Raw genomic sequence first — 20,704 nt, 5'->3', positions numbered from 1 at the left:
GTTGTCGAGAGTGTGGTAGCACGTCAGCTTCCCCAGTACCTGGATGAAGCTGTCTACCTGGATCCGTTTCAGTCGGGTTTCAGGCCAAGGTACAGCACGGAGACGGCATTAGTCGCGTTGGTCAATGATCTCTGGCGGGCCCGGGACAGGGGCTGTTCCTCTGTCCTGGTCCTATTAGACCTCTCGGTGGCTTTTGATACCATCGACCATGGTATCCTACTGCGACGACTTGGGGGGTTGGGAGTGGGGGGCACCGTTTTACGGTGGTTCTCCTCCTACCTGTCGGATCGGTCGCAGTTTGTGTTGACTGGAGGGCAGAGATCAACCCCCAGGCGCGTCACTTGTGGGGTGCCCCAGGGGTAGGTTCTCTCACCCCTCCTGTTCAACATATACATGAAACCGCTGGGCGAGATCATCCGTGGTTTTGGGATACGGTGTCATCAATATGCTGATGATACCCAACTTTTCATCTCTACCCCAAACCACACAAACGATGCCCTCGGCGTGATGTCCCGATGCCTGGAGGCTGTGTGGATCTGGATGGGGAGGAACAGGCTCAAGCTCAATCCCTCCAAGACTGAGTGGCTGTGGTTTCCGTCATCCCGATTTGTACATCTTGTTCCATCGTTGACAATAGGGGGAAAATTTTTAGCCCCCTCAGAGAAGGCTCGCAATCTGGGAGTCCTCCTGGATACGCGGCTTAGTTTAGAAGAACACCTGACGACCGTGACCAGGGGGGCCTTTTACCAGGTTCGCCTGGTATGTCAGTTGTGCCCCTTCCTGGATCGGGATGCTCTGTGCACAGTCACTCATGCCCTCGTCCTTTCTCGCCTGGACTACTGCAATGCTCTCTACATGGGGCTGCCCTTGAAGAGCACCCGGAGACTTCAGCTGGTCCAGAATGCGGCCGCGCGGGTTGTCATGGGGGTACCTATGTGCTCCCATGTTACACCCCTTTTAGGCGGCCTGCACTGGTTGCCGGTTGTTTTCCGGGTGCGATTCAAGGTATTAATTATGACCTTTAAAGCACTCCATGGCTTAGGCCCAGGGTACCTGCGAGACCACCTACTGCCACCAGTAGCCTCCCACCGTCCAGTACGATCCCACAGAGTTGGCCTCCTCAGGTGCCGTCGGCCAGACAGTGTCGGCTGGTGACCCCCAGGGGGAGAGCCTTCTCTGTGGGAGCGCCTTCCCTCTGGAATGAGCTGCCCCCAGAGCTTCGCATAATCCCTGACCTCCGGTCCTTCCGACGCGCCCTAAAAAGTTGGCTTTTCCAGCAAGCTGGCCTGGCCTGTTAATTTTTAACTTATTTTAACTGTATTGTCTTTTAAATTCGGTTTGTTTTTTTGGATATGGATTAAAAATTTTTTTTTTACTTTTGGGATGTATGTTTTTTAATGTTGTACGCTGCCCTGAGTCCTTTTGAAGAAGGGCGGCATATAAATCCAAACAAACAAACAAACAAACAAACATATTTAGAATGAAACTATGTAATATGATTTGGACCTCATTTTCATTTACAATAGCTGGATGAAATGTATTTGGTCACTGAATCAGCAATCATTTTATTTATATATTCAGTTATAATTCTGTGCATTTTCATTTCCACATTTTGTCCTTCCAGCTTTCATTGCAGATTTAATTCTCCGGAAAATTCATTTGCACAGATTTACAGATAGTCTTCGACTTACAAAAGTTTATTTAGTGACCATTCAAAGTTACAGCAGCAGTGGAAAAAAGTTAAGTTATGACCATATTTCACACTTACGACCATTGCAACATCCCCATGGTCACATGATCCATGATGGTTGCAGTGTCCTGGGGTCATGTGATCACTTTTGCAACGTTCTGATAAGCAAAGTCAACAAGGAAGACAAATTCACTTTACAATCGTGTGATTAACTTAACTGTAGTGATTCACTTAACAACTGTGGCAAGAAAGGTCGTAAAACGGGGCAAAATTCAGTTAACAAATGAACACTTAGCAACAGAAATGTTGGGCTCCATCATGGGCATAAGTCAAGGGACTACTTGTATTAAATCAAGCTAATCATTACTTTTAGTTTTCAGTTTATATGCTTCAGAGTTTTCGCCATTCTATTTTCAAGTATTTCTCTGCAATATGAGAACTAAAACTTTACTATTTAATAATGAACTATGGAATCCCCAGGATTCCTGTATGAGTTTACTAGCAATTCAGGAATAATCTGGTGTGTGGGGGCTACAAATGCATTGTTTCACTCTAATTATAAACACAGAGGAGTCCTGTTGTTAACCCGCTGCATCTCTTGGGATAATCAATCTTTCCAAAACTCAAATTATCTTTGTTGTCAGGAAAGGTTTACTGAAATTCAGTTAATACTTTTACTTCTTTATTATATTTCATAAGGTATACATTGCTCTCATCCTTTCCAGGATTTACACCTTCCAGATATCTGTTTATTTTTTTCTTTTAGTCATCATTTAAGTACAGAAAAGCTGGATAATCTAATTTATCTTTAGCCATAAATAACTGGAGCAGTTTAAGCCAGACTTTGATCTCTTCAATTTGTCCATATCTCCTTAGGTAACAATAGGTTGAAATGAATAACCCTTCCCTGCTCTTAGAGAAGTTGCTTTGTTTTTCTTGAACCCAAGGCCACTGCAATGACACATGCTTAAGTCCATAAACTATGCATGTACAAAATGTCACTTCCTACCCCGTTTCTCAATTCATTTTCTTCTCCATATAGTAAGTAGAAGAAGAAATTCTACAGCTTGGCAGAATTTTGCATGCTCAATTTGACAAATTATTAAAGAGGATCCATATATTATAGGGACTAATTGATCCTTTAATTGATTAAAGTGAAGATGAAAATAGAAATTTGGCATCACTTTTTGTGAAAAGTAGGTTATCATGACTTTTAGTCTGCTATGCTATTTTTGCATTTTACCTTGAACTCTAATAGCCCTTTATTCCTGCATTCCACCCATTTTACCCATTACCACATAAATGGCAACACAGTTGATATAAGACAACAAACATCAATAATGCTTGAAAAACAATCTGACTAATCTCATTAGTTTCTGGATTCCAGGACTCTTCCTATTGCAATGTGGCAGGGGTGTCCAAACTTGGGAACTTTAATGCTGGCTGGGGAATTCTGGGAGTTGAAGTCCACAAGTCTTAAAGTTCCCAAGTTTGGACACCCTTTCCATAAGGAGTTGGTGTACTGTATGTACTCCTCTTTCTGGTGTTCAGTTTAATTATTGACACAATACTTATGCTGTAATTTGCAAGTTCCATTGGTGTGCTTACTTCTCCATACACTTCACAACTGAAAAATGGTTATGCTCAGTTGGGGATCCAAAGACACTATAGGTCCAGAAGAACACCCTAAACTACAAATATTCATGAAATGTAGATTCATTACTATCAACAGCTTGATAATATTCATGCCACTAATCATAGTTCTACAACTTCTATTAAAAATAGCTCAATAATGATGACATTAAATTGCACCTTTCTGAAGATTCTGTTCTTTGCATGTTTTCATACAAGACACAGATAATCTGCCCATACACTGAATATTATTTTCAGTTGCAAAAGCTTAAAACATCTCAAGATGCTCTCAGCAGATGGTTCATCAGTGATCTGGTAAGAATAGAATTCAACAGTTTACAGTTTATCTATCAGCAACCTTCTGTTTCATAAAGGGAAAGACTGACTGTCCTGGCAATCTATTTGTTTCTATCATATCAAAGTAAACAATTGACTGATTTAATTGTCCAGACATAGGAAAAGGATGTTGCTTAAATTGGAGGCATTAATTCAATTTAAAGCTTGATCTGCTGTATGGATATTGACTCAGCCATAATCTGTCTGACACTGAAAGAAAATTATAGTTTCACTGAAATAGAATTCTCTCTCTAAACATTGTGCTGGGAAACAAGTTCATTATTTGAATTTATAGAGATTCTCCATAAACACATTAATCATATATATAGTAGAATCAGGAGGTTCTTTTATACTATTGATGTGGTAATGAATTTAACTGAGCACCATGAAACTTACTACTGAGAAACATATATGAGATTTGTGGTGTTTTCATGACACCTGAGGCTGTAAAAATTAAAAACTGATTTGTATGATATGCTATTCCCCTAACACCCATGTTTTTAGCTTTCTATGTTATGGGTTTGAAACAGCCATAATATTGGATGACCAGAAACTGGACTTTGGAATTAATGCAGAACATGAGTACAACAACCTATATCTAAATATCTAAAATGTAAATCCTTACTTAAAGAACTGCATGTAGTTGGGTGAGAGATTTGAGTTGGAGTAATACTACAATGTATTAACATTCATTAGCTGAACTTTCCAACTTAACATCTCATACAAAAATAGTTGTCAAGTGATCTTACTTTCAAAAGCTTACTAATGCTGAGTTTGACTTTTTGTATGCAAACATTTCAGTTGTAATATATTTCATTTGGTCTAATGGTTAAGGCATCTGGTTAGAAACCAGGAGATTGTGAGTTCTAGCCTGGTTTTAGGCATTAAAGTTGCCTGGGACACTTAGGACAAGTCACCTGTGTCTCAGTCCAACTTACCTCACAGGGTTGTTGTGACAAAATAAGAGGAGAAAAGAGGTATGTTTATCACTTTGCATTATTTATGCAAATAATACAGGCAGGTTGAAGAATCTAAACTAACAAATAAGAAGCATCATATATCATATATATGATATGGATAATTACATTCTTCTCGGCAAAAATACAAAGTGGCTTGCTGTTGCCATTTCCCATTTAAAAAAAACCCAGTTCATTTATATAGCCGTAGAACTAATCAGTGGATTAATTCTTGGATAGCATCCAAGTGCTATCAGATCTGACCTGCTGACCTGACTTTCAGAATCAGTCAAGTTCAACTAGGAACTACCTTCTATCCAATAAGCCATATATTTCTCAACCTTGTGAACTTAAAGATGTGTGGATCTCAACTTACAGAATTCCCCAGCCAGATATGCTAAACGAATGAACATGACTTAGAAGGACATTGTTTTAAAATTTAGGGTTTTAAATTTTATAATCCTATAAATGTATAAAGAAATGATGGCTAATAAACCTTTGGGATTTAATTCATGGTTAAGGGAAGAGACCAGAGTTTTCTTACAGATAAGAAGTGTTCCCTCCCCACCCCAAGGCTACAGTAAAATTCTATTGAAAAACTGTACAATTATAGGCCAATTTTAAACATTTAATCTTCAAGAAAGGTAACTGAGGATGTGATGATCTTCCAGTTTTAGACACAGATGGAGAATATGAATTATTTGAACAAATTTCACTTAGGCTTTTGGTAAGAATACAACACTAAGGCTGCTTTGATTACCTTGATGATGGACATCTATGGATATTCTCAATCATCCAGATCATGGTTGTCCCAATGGTCCTTTTTCCAAAATGCAACTAGACTTTTTTTCTTTGAAAATGTTTTGCTTCTTATCCAAGGAAAAACAAACAAACAAGAAAGTCCAGTTGCCTTTTAGAAAAAACACCTTTGGGACCTGGTGACAGACAGAGGCTGATAATTTTCCTAGAGTTTTGGTGAGTTTCAGTTGACACCATTCACAGTACTTCTCTGGACAATCTCATGGAACTAGGTCCTACGGGCACTATTTTTCCAATGGTTTTGGCAACTGTCATGCCATGCCTAAAAAACAATGTTTGGGAACTACTGTTGGGCAAGTAGTTCATTATTTATTGTTCTCTCAAGAGTCCTGCCTTATTCTCATTCAACATCCTTTGTGAAATCTTTAGAGTGGGTTGTCCAAAGTTTCGGAATTGGTTGACATCAAAATATTCATGATATGCAATGCTACTGTTCCTTACCATCTAGCCCTAAGAAGTCAATCATATTCTAGAATGATGTTGAATGTTCAACAATGTTTTCAACAGTCATCTTGTTTATGGAGAACAAACAAATCAAATGCAGACAAAATGGAGGTAATTGAGAAAAAAGACTCAGAGGTTAAGATTGAAATACAGATGCGTTCACCTGAAAGAACACTCTACAATTTAGGAGCACTTGTTGAAGCTCATCTTTCTCTTGATTTATAGTAGCTGAATCGACAGCGACACGACGTGGCTTTTGCACAATTAAAACTATTATGCCACCTGCAAACCTTCTGAGCCAGTTAGATTTGGCAATACTTATCCAGGCTCTGGTTACATCCTATCTTGATACTTACTATGGGCTCTGTTTAGGTACCACTGAAAACTATCCAGAAATTGCAATCAGGGTAAAAAGTAGCAGCTAGACTGCTAACTAATACAAGGAATAGGGATTCTATGATACCAGTATTGAAAGACATACTCCAGTTGCTAATTGTTTACCAGGCATAATTTAAGCTACGGAAGCTGATCTTTATTTATAAGGCAAAACATTTTGGGGGTAAAAGTGACCTCCTCCCACTATTAATCTTTAGCACAAAGTAGAAGATATATCCTGCATTGCTGTGAAAACTATGGAATGCAGTTCTTCAAGTTACATTTGCTCCCCATTTTCTTTCTACTTAAACAAATCTGTAAACACGGACCTTTTAAAAAGCAGGCTTCATTGATTAAATTTTTTGGTTAATTGAAAGTGTGTGTGTGAATAAAATGCCACTAATTTTTCCTGATGTAGTTTCAGCATTTGTGTTTTCATTCAACATTTCTAGTACCTATGTGTGCTAAACTAAAATTCATACAATAAGGATTCTAGTCGTTTGTTTTTCCTTTTTCTAGGCAGTTATAGAAGTAATTTAACTGCCTTTTTCTAGGCAATTATAGAAGTTCTCATCAATTTGTCTCTAAATGATTCCTCCAACGGCCAGAACTAATTTTTATCTGAGTTCATTCCTCACTATATATTTTTGCTTTCTCCCCCTAGCCTAACCTTACTGTTTCCTTAATCAACTTTGGAAAATAATGATAATTCATTAATATTAAAGGTGCTTGTCTCTTTAAGAAAAGAGTCTTAGACAACAGCAATGATCACTTTAGATTTGGAAATGACCCCATAATTTGCTCTGTTCCTTTCATGTTGGATGCAAGAGTATTTGGGAATGAACTATTTCCTTAGGGGAAGGGGTGGAGCCAAGCCTTTTTTACACACCTAAAGCAGCCACTCCAATTGGTTCACTCCAGAACTGAAACCAGTTCCAGTCTGGATGTGGGACACAGTTGGGAAAGTGGAGATTGCTGCGCCTCCTGACTCAGAATTTAAGTGCCCAGGAAACAGTCTTGCAGGGAGACCAAGGCAAGGAAGGAGCAGCAGCAGCAGCAGCAGCAGCTTACAACTGGTTGGCTTGCCCAACAAGTAAAGGTGAGTTGGAAGAAACTTCTAACGTTTACAAACCGGTTTCTTGAGGGAATGTGGCTTAAACCTCCATAAAACCGAGTTGAGCTTGAGGACTCTACGACCACAGCCAGTACAAACTCTAGTCAAAGTCAAGTAAAATGGAAAGGAATGGGGATTAGATGGTTCAAGTTGCAACTCCTTAGTTACGGTCCTTAGTAAGGCAAGGAGTAGAGTTGCAATTTGAAGCCCTTGGAATTTACAGCTGAGTTAAAAAAGATTGTGCGCTGCTGAATTAGTTCTGTGGCCTTGGAAAGGAAAGCCACATTAAGGAAGCTTTCCTTCAAATTGACCTCCATGGGGGTTTGCCTTGCTAGTCCAACCTTCATTTATTCCCTTTCTAAATTCTCCCTCCATGTGCAGCCGCCGCCGCCTTTGTTTCAAGAGAACGTCTTAAAGCAATTTCATGGGGCTTCTAGCTGCCCTCTTGTGGGATGGAGCTAGCTTGCTTCGCTGTCTCTTGAAACCAGAGCCCTTTTCGTAAGAACGCCGAGCAATTAATTCATTTCCATGGGCCTTTTGTAATTTTTGGAAACTGCGCTGGTTTCAAGGATGGCGGGTCTCTTTGCTTCCCCTCCCCTCCACCTCTGTTTTAGATTGGGTTGATCAGGAGCTCATCAAATTCATTCTCAGGTTAGTTTCTATTACTCCCCCTCCATCTTTTTAAAAGATCCCGCTTCAGGTTTCCCCGCCTTGCCCTAGATCGGAGCGAGGGAGCATTGCCGGCAGAGGGAAGCCCGGCTTTATTTCATACCTGGCCCGTCGTTCGTGACCTTATTTAAGCGTTGCTCTTGGATTGCGACGGGGGCATAGAAAGTGCCATTTCCAAGGCCTTGGCTGCGATTTGGATTTGGGTTTTTTTTTTTTTTTTTTGGGTGGTGGTGTTTGCGAAAGGTTTTTTCTTACTTTGAGTTACAAACCGGGACGCTCACCTGGGTCTCACGGAAACGCGAGAATAATCTTACAATTCGACTGACTCCAGGATAACGCGCCCCCTCCCGCAGATAATTTAGCTTTTAATTTTTATTTTCTGCACTTGATTTAATGCGTAATAATGTTTGGTCTGCATGAAAGTTTGATTCAGTAGTTTCAAAGTTTGTGGAAACCTATGAATGCAGTATTGTAACTACAGTATAAACCCTAACTTTGGTTTGAATTTAAAAGATAAAAGGGCCACTTCTGTTATACTAATAATGAAACTAGAGTGCCGAGTTAGGATTGAAATACAGGACATGGATATTCCTTTAAGAAAACGAAGTATCCATACCCATATCCTATGAAGTACTACCGCCATGTACAAGCTATTATTTGCGTAGACTGTATTGAAAATAATAAAATAGTTTGTGCATGGCGGTAGTACTTCATAGGATATGGGTGTGGGTAGTTAGTTTTCCTAAAGGAATATCCATGTCCTGTATTTCAGTGAAATACTGTAGAATTAATAATGTAGAATTTGAGAGATGTGTTTATCTTGAAAATTTAGCTAATATAAATAGAAAGTTGCTCTAGTCCATTATTCAATATTGAATGATATTGGATGCCATTTCAGCAGTAAGCACGAGCACAGTGAATATATACATATATACAATATATGTATATTGTATATTGTAATAATTATTACAAGTTGAGATGTACTTTATTCAAAAACTATTCTCCTTGGTTTTTATTCCATGATACCACTATCAACTTGTTCATTTTTCTTAAAGCTAAGGAACAAAAGCTACTCAAATATAATGAAGAGCTTATTTGGAACTTTAAGACTAATAAAATTATTATGATATAATGTTTCACATGCTTCCAGATGCTTTGTTTCTTTGCAACAAGTGATATTGCTGCCATCACACTGGAAATTATTTAAAAAAATAAAATAATTTGAGGTGATTGCAACTTCACTGATACAAAACTGACTATTGTTGCACTATAGCAGCGATGGCGAACCTTTTTTGGCTTGCATGCCATAAGTGGGGGGGAACGTAGGGGGGTCGTGCATGGGCGTGCCACAACCGTGCTTCCCTGAAGGCTCCGGAGGCTAAAAACAGCCCTACAAGTAAACTGGAAATGACTTCCAGTTTGTCCGTTGGGTCGTTTTTCATCCTGAAGGCTCCGGAGGGCTTAAACCGGCCCTACAAGCAAACCAGAAGTCTGTTCCTGAACTTCTGGTTTGCCCGTACGGCTGTTTTTTTGCACTCCGGAACCTTCAGGGAAACTCCTGAAGCCTCTGGAGGGTGGGGGAGGCTGTTTTCGCCCTCCCCAGGCTCCTATAAAGCCTCTGTAGGGCGAAAAATGGCTTTAAAAAAGGCTGAACTTATCTGGCCAGCTCACAGGGCATCGCCTTCCGTGCCCTGTCAAATGGCTATGCGTGCCACAGGTTCTCCATCCCCACACTATAGTGTCCATGTCTGATTGATAGATCACAATGTCAATCCAATCTACAAATAGACACAATAATAATAATATTTTTTAAATAGTATTATTTTTCAAACAATACAGTCATACACACAAGATATATGGATCCTTTTCATAGAATCACAGGGCTAGAACAGACCTTGGAGGTCTTTTAATCCAACCTTCTGCTCCAGATAGGAGCCTTATACTATTCCAGTCAAGTGATTGTCCAATTTATTTTTGAAAACCTCCAGTGATGGAGCATCCATAATCTCAGAATGCAAGCTCAGGTTGCATTGATTAACTATTCCCACTATCAGAACATTTCTCCTTACTTCTAGGCTGGATCTCTCTTTAATAAGCTTCCATTCATTATTTCTTGTTCTGCTCTTTGATGCCTTAGAGCAGTGTTTCTCAAACTTGGCGACTTTAAGTCCTGGGGACTTCAACTCACAGAATCCCCCAGCCAGCATAGCTGGCTGGGGAATTCTGGGAGTTGAAGTCCACAGGACTTAAAGTCGCCAAGTTTGAGAAACACTGCCTTAGAGAATAAGTCAATCTCTTCTTTATGCAGCCCCTCAAGAACTGGAAGATAGTTATCATAGCCCTCCAAATCCTTCCCTTCAATAGACATACCTACCTCCTTCAACCATTCATCATACGATTTGCCCTTCAGTCCCTTCATCACCTTTATTGCTCCTCTTTGCACTCAGCATCTTTTTTGCATTGTGGTGAGCAGAACTGGATGCAGTATCCCATGTGTGGTCTCACCAGTGCAGTATAAAGCAGTACTATCACTTCTCATTGTCTTGATGCTACCACTCTGTTGATGGAATCTAGGACAGCTTTAGCCTTTTTGGCAGCTGCAGCACATTACCGGCTCTTACCTAAGTGGTGTTCTACTTTGACCTCTCTAAAAGTTAATATTATTGAGCTTGGTACCACCTGTTCTGTACCTGTGCGTTAGTTTTTTGTGCCTAAGTGCAGGATCTTATTTTTTTCACCACTGAACTGCATCTTACTACTTAGGGCCCAGTGTCTGTCAAGGGCAAAGTCCTTCTGGATCTTGAGCCTATCTTTCAAAGTGTTAGCAATTCCACTCAGCCTGGTGATCTTAATATATGGAACTAAAGCTAGAAATATACAGGTGAAACTCGAAAAATTAGAATATCGTGCAAAAGTTCATTTATTTCAGTAATGCAACTTAAAAGGTGAAACTAATATATGAGATAAGACTCATTACATGCAAAGCAAGATAGTTCAAGCCGTGATTTGTCATAATTGTGATGATTATGGCTTACAGCTCATGAAAACCCCAAATCCACAATATCAGAAAATTAGAATATTACATGCAATCAATGAAACAAGAATTGTACATAGAACAATATCGGACCTCTGAAAAGCATAAGCATGCACTCAGTATGTGTGATATCGAAGTGATGTCGAAGTGATGTCCCGGTGTTTGGAAGCCGTCGGGGTCTGGATGGGGACAACAGACTCAAACTCAACCCCTCCAAGACTGAGTGGCTGTGGGTACCGGCACCTCGGTTCAGCCAGCTGACTCCATCGCTGGCCATAGGGGGCGAACAACTGTCCCCTGTGGAGCGGGCGCGCAATTTGGGCGTCCTCCTTGATGCCCGGCTGTCAATGGAGGACCATGTGGCAGCCGTGGCAAGGGGGGCGTTCCACCAGGTTCGCCTGGTGCGCCAATTGTGCCCCCTACTGGACCGGAGTGCCCTGCGCACGGTCACTCATGCGCTGGTGACGTCTCGCCTGGACTACTGCAATGCCCTCTACATGGGGCTTCCCTTGGGACGCATCCGGAGACTGCAGCTAGTTCAGAATGCAGCCGCGCGGGTTATTATGGGGAGTACACGTTACTCCCACGTAACACCTCTCCTGCGCGAGCTGCACTGGCTACCTGTGGCCTTTCGGGTGCGTTTCAAGGTATTGATCACCATCTTTAAAGCGCTCCATGGCATAGGACCTAGTTATCTGCAGGATCGCATCCTACCACACACGTCCCTGCGACCTATCCGCTCACACAGAGAGGGACTCCTCCTGGTGCCGTCCGCTAGGCAATGCCAGCGGGCGACACCTAGGAGTAGGTCCTTCTCTGTGATGGGCCCAACCCTCTGGAATGACCTCCCCCCAGACATTCGAACTACCACCGACCTCCGTTCCTTCCGCAAAAGTTAAAGACTCACCTATTTCAATCAGCTGGCCTGGCACTTTCTTAGTTTTTTACCTCCCGGGGATTCATTTTATTTTAATTGGGTTTAGGGTTTTAATTGGGATGTTTTTAGGGTTAGAATATATTTATTTCTTATACAGTCTATCTCCCCCTCTAAATGTATTTTAAATGTATTCTATTGTTATGACTGTATTTTATTTGCATTGACTGTACACCGCCCCGAGTCCCTTTTGGGAGAGGGGGCGGTCTAAAAATCTAAGAAATAAATAAATAAAATAAGTACTTGGTTTGGGCCCCTTTTGCAGTAATTACCGCCTCAATGCGGCGTGGCATGGAAGCTATCAGCCTGTGGCACTGCTGAGGTGTTATGGAAGACCAGGATGCTTCAATAGTGGTCTTCAGCTCTTCTGCATTGTTCAGTCTCATGTCTCTGACAATGCCCCATAGATTCTCTATGGGGTTCAGGTCAGGTGAGTTTGTTGGCCAATCAAACACAGTAATCCCATGGTCATTGAACCAGGTTTTGGTGCTTTTGGCAGTGTGGGCAGGTGCCAAGTCCTGTTGGAAAATGAAGTCAGCATCCCCATAAAGCTTGTCTGTGGAAGGAAGCATGAAGTGCTCCAAAATCTCCTGGTAGACAGCTGCGTTGACCCTGGACTTAATGAAGCACAGTGGACCAACACCAGCAGATGACATGGCTCCCCAAATCAACACACACTGTGGAAACTTCACACTGGACTTCAAGCATCTTGCAGTGTGTGTCTCTCCATTCTTCTTCCATACTCTGGGTCCTTGGTTTCCAAATGAGATGCAAAAGTTGCTCTCATCAGAAAAGAGGACTTTGGACCACTGAGCAACAGACCAAGTCTGTTTTTCTTTAGCCCAGGTAAGACGCTTCTGACGTTTGTTGTTCAGGAGCGGCTTGACAAGAGGAAGACGACATTTGAAGTCCATGTCCAGGATCCGTCTGTGTGTGGTGGCTCTTGATGCACTGATTCCAGCCTCAGTCCACTCCTTGTGAAAGTCCCCAACACTTTTGAATGGCCTTTTCCTGACAATCTTCTCCAGGCTGCGGTCATCACTGCTGCTTGTGCGCCTTTTTCTTCCACACTTTTCCCTTTCACATCACTTTCTATTAATGTGCTTTGATACAGCACTTTGGGAACATCCAACTTCTTTTGCAATTACCTTTTGAGGCTTTCCCTCCTTATGGAGGGTGTCAATGATGGTTTTCTGCACAACTGTCAGGTCAGCAGTCTTTCCCATGATTGTGATTCCTACTGAACCAGACTGAGAGACTATTTAAAGGCTCAGGAACCCTTTGCAGGTGTTATGGCTTAATTAGCTGATTAGAGTGAGAAACTTTGAGCCTAGAATATTGCACCTTTTCACAATATTCTAATTTTCTGAGATTGTGGATTTGGGGTTTTCATGAGCTGTAATCCATAATCATCACAATTATGACAAATCACGGCTTGAACTATCTTGCTTTGCATCTATAGTTGTGCTTTTGAGAACTATGGCAGTACTTTTAATTACAGAAGGATAGTTCAGATCGGGGTCTGCAACCTTAAACACCCAAAGAGCCACTTGTGCCTGATTCCCACAGAAAACAAAACACTGGGAGCCACAAAACCTGGGTGGGTGTGGCCAACTTGACATCACTCACTCCCACCCAGTCATATGATAACCCCAGCCATGTCGACCCAGGTTTTGTGACTCTCTGTGTTTTCTATGGGAAATAGGTATCTCCCTCTCTCCCCCTTTCTCCCTCTCTCTCTCTCTTTCTCTTTTTCTCCCTCACCCTCTCATCTTTTTTCTCTATCACATCCCTCTCATCCCCCTCTCATTTCTCTCCCTCTCATCTCTCTTTCTCCCTCTCTATCTCCCTCTCATCCCTCCCTCTCGTTTTTTCTCTTTCTCTCTATCTCCTTCTCCCTCTTGTTTTTCTTTTTCTCTCTATCTTCCTCTCTATCACCCTCTCTATCTCCCTCTCATCCCTCTCGCTCATTTCTCTTTCTCTCTATCTCTCTTTTCTCTGTTTCCCTCTCCCTCATCAATCTTTCTCTCATTTCTCTCTCTCTCTCTCTCTCTCTCTCTCCCCTTTTCCTCTCATCCCCCATCTCTCATTTCTCTTTCTCTCATATCTTTTTTCTCTTTTTCTCTCTATCTCCCTCTCATCCCCCTTGCGAAGAGCAAACCCGGAAGTAGCAACCCTGATGTGTCCCTCAATGAAATCAAGTTTGACACCCCTGGTTTAGACTTAGGCCAAAGGTCTTCCATTATTAACTCACACAATGGATTGTATGAGCGACTGTATATTTCAAAAATTATGAAGACACCATATCATCTGCTGTGTCTATTTTTCACAAGATTTTTTTGCGTTTGAGCTAAACATTTCCTAACATTTTTGAGAAGGTTCTGTCACTGTTTTAGTGATGGTTTTAGACCTCCTAAGAGAAGAATGCAAGTAGTTCTCAATTTAAGACCACAATTGGCCCAGAATTTTGTTAACTGAGAAATTTGTTAAGTGAGTTTTGCCCTATTATGACCTTTTTTGAAACGGTCATTAAGTGAATCACTGCAGTTGATAAGTTAATCACCTGGTTGTTAAGTGAATCTGGCTTTCCCATTGACTTTGCTTGTCAGAAGGGGATCACATGATCCCAGGACACTGCGGCGGTCATAAATACATGCCACTTGCCAAACATCTGAAATTTGATCACATCATGGCAATGCTACAAAGGTTGCAACTGTGAAAACTGGGCATAAGTCACTTTTCAGTGCTGTTGTAAGTTTGAATGGTCACAAAATGAACTGTCAAGGACTACCTGTACTTTTTATATGTTTTTTTAAAGTGCTCTCCTGAAGAAGAAATCAGAAGCTATGAAATCCTGTTCTATATTTTTTATCTGTACAGTAAGGTTTAAAATATCTTGTTACACAGATGATTGGAATGGCAAAATGTAGCAGATTAAGAGTTGCACATTTTGTGAAAAGTCAGGAAAACATATGTCAATACTGAGATCCCCTTTTCTCACTTTTCTAAACAGATCAGCAGTTTTTAAGATCAGCAGTTTTTAAGGTCTACTGGAGGATTAAGTTATTAGAAAACGAATGGTGAAGCTCAGCTAAATACTACTATGTACTACACAAAAGATCTGTACAAAAGATCTGAGGCATATTATACCTGTCTGGACGCAGGGGCTCAGTGGCTAAGACGCTGAGCTTGTTGATTAGAAAGGTTGGCAGTTCAGCGGTTTGAATCTCTAGCGCCGCATAACAGAGTGAGCTCCCGTTACTTGTCCCAGTTTCTGCCAAACTAGCAGTTTGAAAGCATGTAAAAATGCAAGTAGAAAAATAGGAACCACCTTTGGTGGGAAGGTAACAGCATTCTGTGCACCTTTGGCATTTAGTTATGCCAGTCACATGACCATGGAGTCGTCTTCGGACAGAGTTGGCTCTTCGGCTTTGAAATGGAGATGAGTACCGCTCCCTAGAGTCGGGAACAACTAGCACATATGAGGGGAATCTTTACTTTTACCTTTACTATACTTTTACCATATAACTCAGTGCTACATCCTGTAAATTTTATGAGAAAAGCCTTATAATTTGCAGTGTTTGGGAAGAATGGTATTTCGGTCTTATGTTTTCAGAACTGAATTTCCCACAAGTGCTGAATTTTTCAAGCAATGTTTGCAAGCAATATGACCCTGAGGTGGCTGAAACCATGTTATTACCTTCAGAACTTGTGGGAAATTATTGCAAAACACTGTTAGGATTTTTTTTTTAAATAAGAAACGATCTCAGCTAGGAAAAACAGAAGCACAATTTTACTTCACTTCCATATCTTCAGCTTGCTGAGCTTTCAGTGAAAAGGCTCCTCCCTGGTGGAAGGGAATACTTATTTCCTAATTTTGCAAGGTGTTTGTGATATCCACAATGTGCTCATCTTGCAGTAATTCATTTTTTATTTTATAAACCACTTTGTAAATTATCTAAATGCCAATATAGAAATGCAGTGTTGTCTTATCACCAGAAGAGGTCTCTTAGGTCTTGCATTATATTGGCTTGGTTTTTTTTTTTTTTTTACTTTGCAAAGCCAACCAAATTGTACAATAGCTAGTTCTCATAGTCCAGGTACTGTTATATTTAGAACATAAATCTGTAAAATGTAAAGACAAATGAACTATTGTGCTGAATTATTTATGACAAGTGAAAGCAAAAACAATTTGTTACTGCATTACCTCAGCCTTCCTCAGCCTACTAGATATGGGCCCTTGAATCAGCAGTTGCAATGCTTGCTGTGCATCTGGCTGGCTGGAAAGAATAAAAACTACAGGGGTGCAACACAGACTTAAAAAAAAAAGAATTCTTCCTTTGAAGGAAATATTTGACAAATGGAAACAAAAAAAAAAAAAAAAAAAACCCAGACAAATGAAGGATGAAAGATTTTGTTGGATAGAGTACAGCGTATGAACAAGCTGCCTTTAAATCAAATATCTGCCCTTTAAAGAGCAAAAGTTACTGAAGGGCAGCATTGAAATGATGAAAAGTAAACTTCAGAATGAGTATTTCTTCATTTAGAAAGCATACATTTATCTTTTAGCATTGCTGTGTTCTTCAGTGAATTTTAGCAGGTTACACTGATCATATTTTCAAGTGTTAATCCTTCAGTTTAATGGCAAAGTGTGCTAAGTAGGTTTAGGTCAGGGGTGTCCAAACTTGGGAACTTTAAGACTTGTGGACTTCAACTCCCAGAATTCCCCAGCCAGCATAGCATGGCTGGGGAATTCTGGGAGTTGAAGTCCACAAGTCTTAAAGTTCTCAAGTTTGGACACCCCTGGTTTAGGTGGATAATACATACTAGAGCTTAATTTGGTATATGCTAACAGTGCGTAAGACAATGGGATAATGTACATACTTGATTAAATTAAATTTTATAAAATGTGTAGTCCAATGCAAAATTAACCATAGTACAGTCTTATGACTATTTATTAAGGAATAAGGTCTAATTCAGTATTCTAACCCACAGGATTGTGCACCATTTTTAACGAAAACATCTCTTAGCTTGGACTTTCTGTTTAATTATGTATGGCTTTTTGATATGCTCAAGAAGTATAGTTATGTGCCAAGACAAAACAGCATAACTGTGCCTCTCTAAGTAGTTCCACGGAGCCATGAAGGGAAAATCTGTGCAAAACATGGCATTCTAATTCTTCAAATTTTTCTATATTTCAGAATGATCCAACGCCACCAATTATTGCAGTCCGTGCTCCAGAAGCTCCAGAAGGCATCTGAATATGATGGGATAAAGCAATTAATTAAGGCAGCCTTGAAATCTCAGTTGATATTGTCCTCTTTTTCACTACCCAGCTATCGTGGGAGGCAGTTCCAGGAGGAGCTGGAAGTTGACCGTGTAGCAAAAAGTCTTTACCCAGAAGATGCTCCTCGCAATATGTTGCCTTTCATTTGTAAAGGCAATGGGGACCACTTGTTTGAGGCAGCAAGTGTGTTGCTGTGGGGTAACACTAGCTTAACTCTGGAGTTACAAGTCCGCACAGTTGTGGAGATGTTGCTTAACAAGCAGTACTATTTCCATGGCATGATTGATTCTAAGGTGATGCTGCAAGCTGCTCGTTATTCTCTTTGTACAGATAAATCTCCTCAGATGACTAAGTTACCCTTGGCTACCATCGAGGCTATCTTTGATGTTGACATTAAAGCCAGTTGCTTTATTGGCAGCTATGTCAACATGTGGCATCTGTACGGTTTGGCATCTGTTCTACAATGCAACATTTATTCCATCTACCCAATGAGCAATCTTAAGATACGGCCATACTTCAACCGACTCATACGACCTAGAACGTGTAACTTGCGAACCTCCACACTTCACATCATGTGGTCAGGGAGGCAGATTTCTTCCCAGGTTTTCGAAGCTCAGTACTTTGTCCCTGTCATGGGTCTGGAAGAACTGGAACCCACAGCATCCATTCCGGAACCTCAGGTTCAGCCTGTGAAGACACTGGAGTTGCTGAACAAGGATCCCCAGGTGACTTACTCTAACCTACGTGAAAGATACAGCATTACCAAAAGCACCTTCTATCGATGGAAACGACAGTCACGAGAGCATAGACAGAAAGCAGCGGCCAGATTTGCAGCCAAACATTTCTTGCAATCCTGTTTTCAGGAAGGTAACACTATTCCTCTTCAACACTTCCGACAGCTGTTCCCAGAAATTTCTCGCTCCACCTACTATGCCTGGAAGCACGAGATGCAAAGTGTGAACAACCGTGAGGTTTCTTTCTCTTCTGATGTTGCCTTGTCTAAGGATCCTCAAATGTACAAGCTTCACACTAGTCCGGATGGTGCAACAACATCTGAAGAAGGCCAGAGCTCAAACAATTTCCTGAATGATACCAAAAATGGAACTTCCATGCAAGGAGCCAAGTCTTATCTAGAAAAATGCATTGCCATGAATAGTCTTGTGCCATATAGAAACTTTAAACGTAGCTTTCCTGGCATCTCCAGATCAACGTATTATAACTGGAGAAGAAAAGCCATCAAAGGGAATCCAAATTTCAAACCTCCCCAACCTCTTTCTGTAACCCAGAAACCGACCAGGAATCTGTATGTGTCGCTAAAGTCAGGAAACCTGCCTAACGTGAAGATGGCCAATGGGCAACATCCAGGGCCCCGAATTCTCATGGGTACCAAGCAATCTCTCTACAGTTGGCAAAAGCAAGCTCGTGAGTTGGCCAGGAAACGTGTTTGTCAATGGAACATGCCTTTCTGTAAGTTTCGTTTGCGTTATCCTAGTATTTCTTCTGCAACCTATTGGTTTTGGAGGAAAAAAAGTGTCAAGGAGACCAAAAAGCATTGCCTCCCCTCAACAATGGCTTCCCAAAATTTGCAGCCGACTCCCACATCTTCTGAGATGAAAAGAAAGGCAGAACTTAAAATCCATTCCACACACCCTGAAGAGTTTGCTCAAGTGCTTGAGGATAAGCAGATGCCGACCTGCAGCACTGCAAGTCCAGGTTATCAAATGCCTGAAACCGTCAACAGCAGCATGTTTGTGATGGATGTGATTGCCACAGCTCAGTTCAAAGCCCAGGCCAAGCTGTTTCTCCAGCAGCGTTTTGAATCACAGACCTTTCCAACATACAAGGAGTTCAGAGCTCACTTTCCCTTAACAGCACGCTCCACTTACTACATGTGGAAACGTGCCCTTCATGATGGACTTACTCTAGTGGATGCCTAGAGATAGTTAAGACATGCCATTTCATCAATGAAACATTCTGCAAGCTGGTATTTTGGTCTTTGTGAATTTGTTTCTTTGGTTTAGGAAAAGATAGAAATATATTCCCAAGATAGAATATTGGGAATGAGATATTCTTTTTGTATCATAAAAGAAATACAGCTTTTTGTTTAATATTTTTTAAAAACCAAAGTGAATAGACGGGAAAGCTATATGTGAAGATTATTCTTAAGTTTGCATTTTGCTGCTCAACTTTTCAATGAATTTGACCTATGTTTTATTTCGTAACATGAAATTCTCACTGAGAATCTTTAGGTTTGCATATGTTTTCTTTTCACAAGACAAGTTATTAGTTTTACTGACCCAACTGATGGATATAATATATGTTGTGGGTTCTTCCAGTATATGTAATATGTTTTGCCTAAATGCATATAAAAAGAGAGATCCATTAAAAAAATGAGAATCAAGTTGTCTTAAGTGTTTTCTGTAAGAAAGTGGGTTAAGAACTCTGGTGTGAAAGAGAGAGTATAACTTTTCGTTGAGTGAGGATTGAGAGGCAGCATTACTATCTTTTTCAGAAGATATTTGTGAAAACTCTCTCTGATACAATGTAGTATGGTATAGGGCAGGGGTGTCAAACTTGCGGCCCGCAGGGCAGATGCATCACGCTGGCCACGCCTACCTCTGGTTTAGTGAAGGGGGAAAAGTCGCGATACATCACGTGACGATAACGTGACACCACGAGTTTCACACCCCTGGTATAGTGGAATACCAGTGGACACCAACATCCAGATAAGCATTTTCCTCTTGACCTACTTTTTGAGCTTGGTTTAAAATGATGGAAGAAAGAACCCAGCTCAGCTCAACTTGAAAAGAGATATCTCCTTTAGACAGTTCTCCTATTCTACTCCAAAATTACCTGTGGAATCCTGCACCATCTCTGTGTAGAATTCTTGAACACATTGGCAATACAGAAATCATTTCCGTTCCAAAAAAAAAGCACTTTTATTAGTTAAGACTCTAAGCCCCACAATCTAATAATGAAATAATAAGAGCAATATATATCATAATTTATTACTCTAAATAAAGTAGATAACACATAAATGCATCCTAATAACAATTCCGCAAATGGTGATGTCCTCTCTGAGTTTGGTGTTTTCTTGCAGAGGGTTTATTATCAAACTAGGTGACAACAGTGCTAGAAGGGAGAGAGTCATTTTATATACTATTATATACTAGTGACATGCCCTGTCAGTGGTGGTGGAAATGGTCTTGGCGGGGGAATGGGAAAACTTGCTACAGCCAATTCACAAGAGGACAACTCGCTATGGGACAATTTAACAATTCTATTTTAATTATTTAAAATAAATAAAAATTATTTTAATTTTTGCCATTCACATTTCATTCTTTCTCTCCTTTTTCATTCTTTCTTTAATCCACAATTTCTTTGATATTATTGTAACTTTTGTCCCGCACCGAG

General features: G+C 40.7%; 1 protein-coding gene across 1 annotated transcript; it reads left to right on the top strand.

Moving 5' to 3' along the window:
- The first annotated feature begins 7,292 nt into the window (after positions 1-7,292).
- Positions 7,293-19,675, top strand: VRTN (vertebrae development associated). Its single transcript, XM_081937180.1, has 2 exons — positions 7,293-7,351; positions 17,205-19,675. Exon 2 carries the CDS (start codon positions 17,206-17,208, stop codon positions 19,225-19,227), a length of 2,022 nt encoding a protein of 673 aa, XP_081793306.1. The 5' UTR covers positions 7,293-7,351; position 17,205; the 3' UTR covers positions 19,228-19,675.
- Positions 19,676-20,704: the final 1,029 nt, after the last annotated feature.

Source organism: Natrix helvetica (genome assembly GCF_964273705.1).
Source record: "Natrix helvetica genome assembly, chromosome: 1".
In the NCBI taxonomy this organism is placed as follows: Eukaryota; Metazoa; Chordata; class Lepidosauria; order Squamata; family Natricidae; genus Natrix; species Natrix helvetica.
The sequence above is the reverse complement of the archived record's forward strand: the minus strand, read 5'-3'. Positions and strand labels throughout refer to the sequence as shown.

Excerpts from the sequence above, each read along its gene's own strand:
- VRTN (XM_081937180.1), top strand. The coding sequence starts at position 17,206 with ATGATCCAACGCCACCAATTATTGCAGTCCGTGCTCCAGAAGCTCCAG.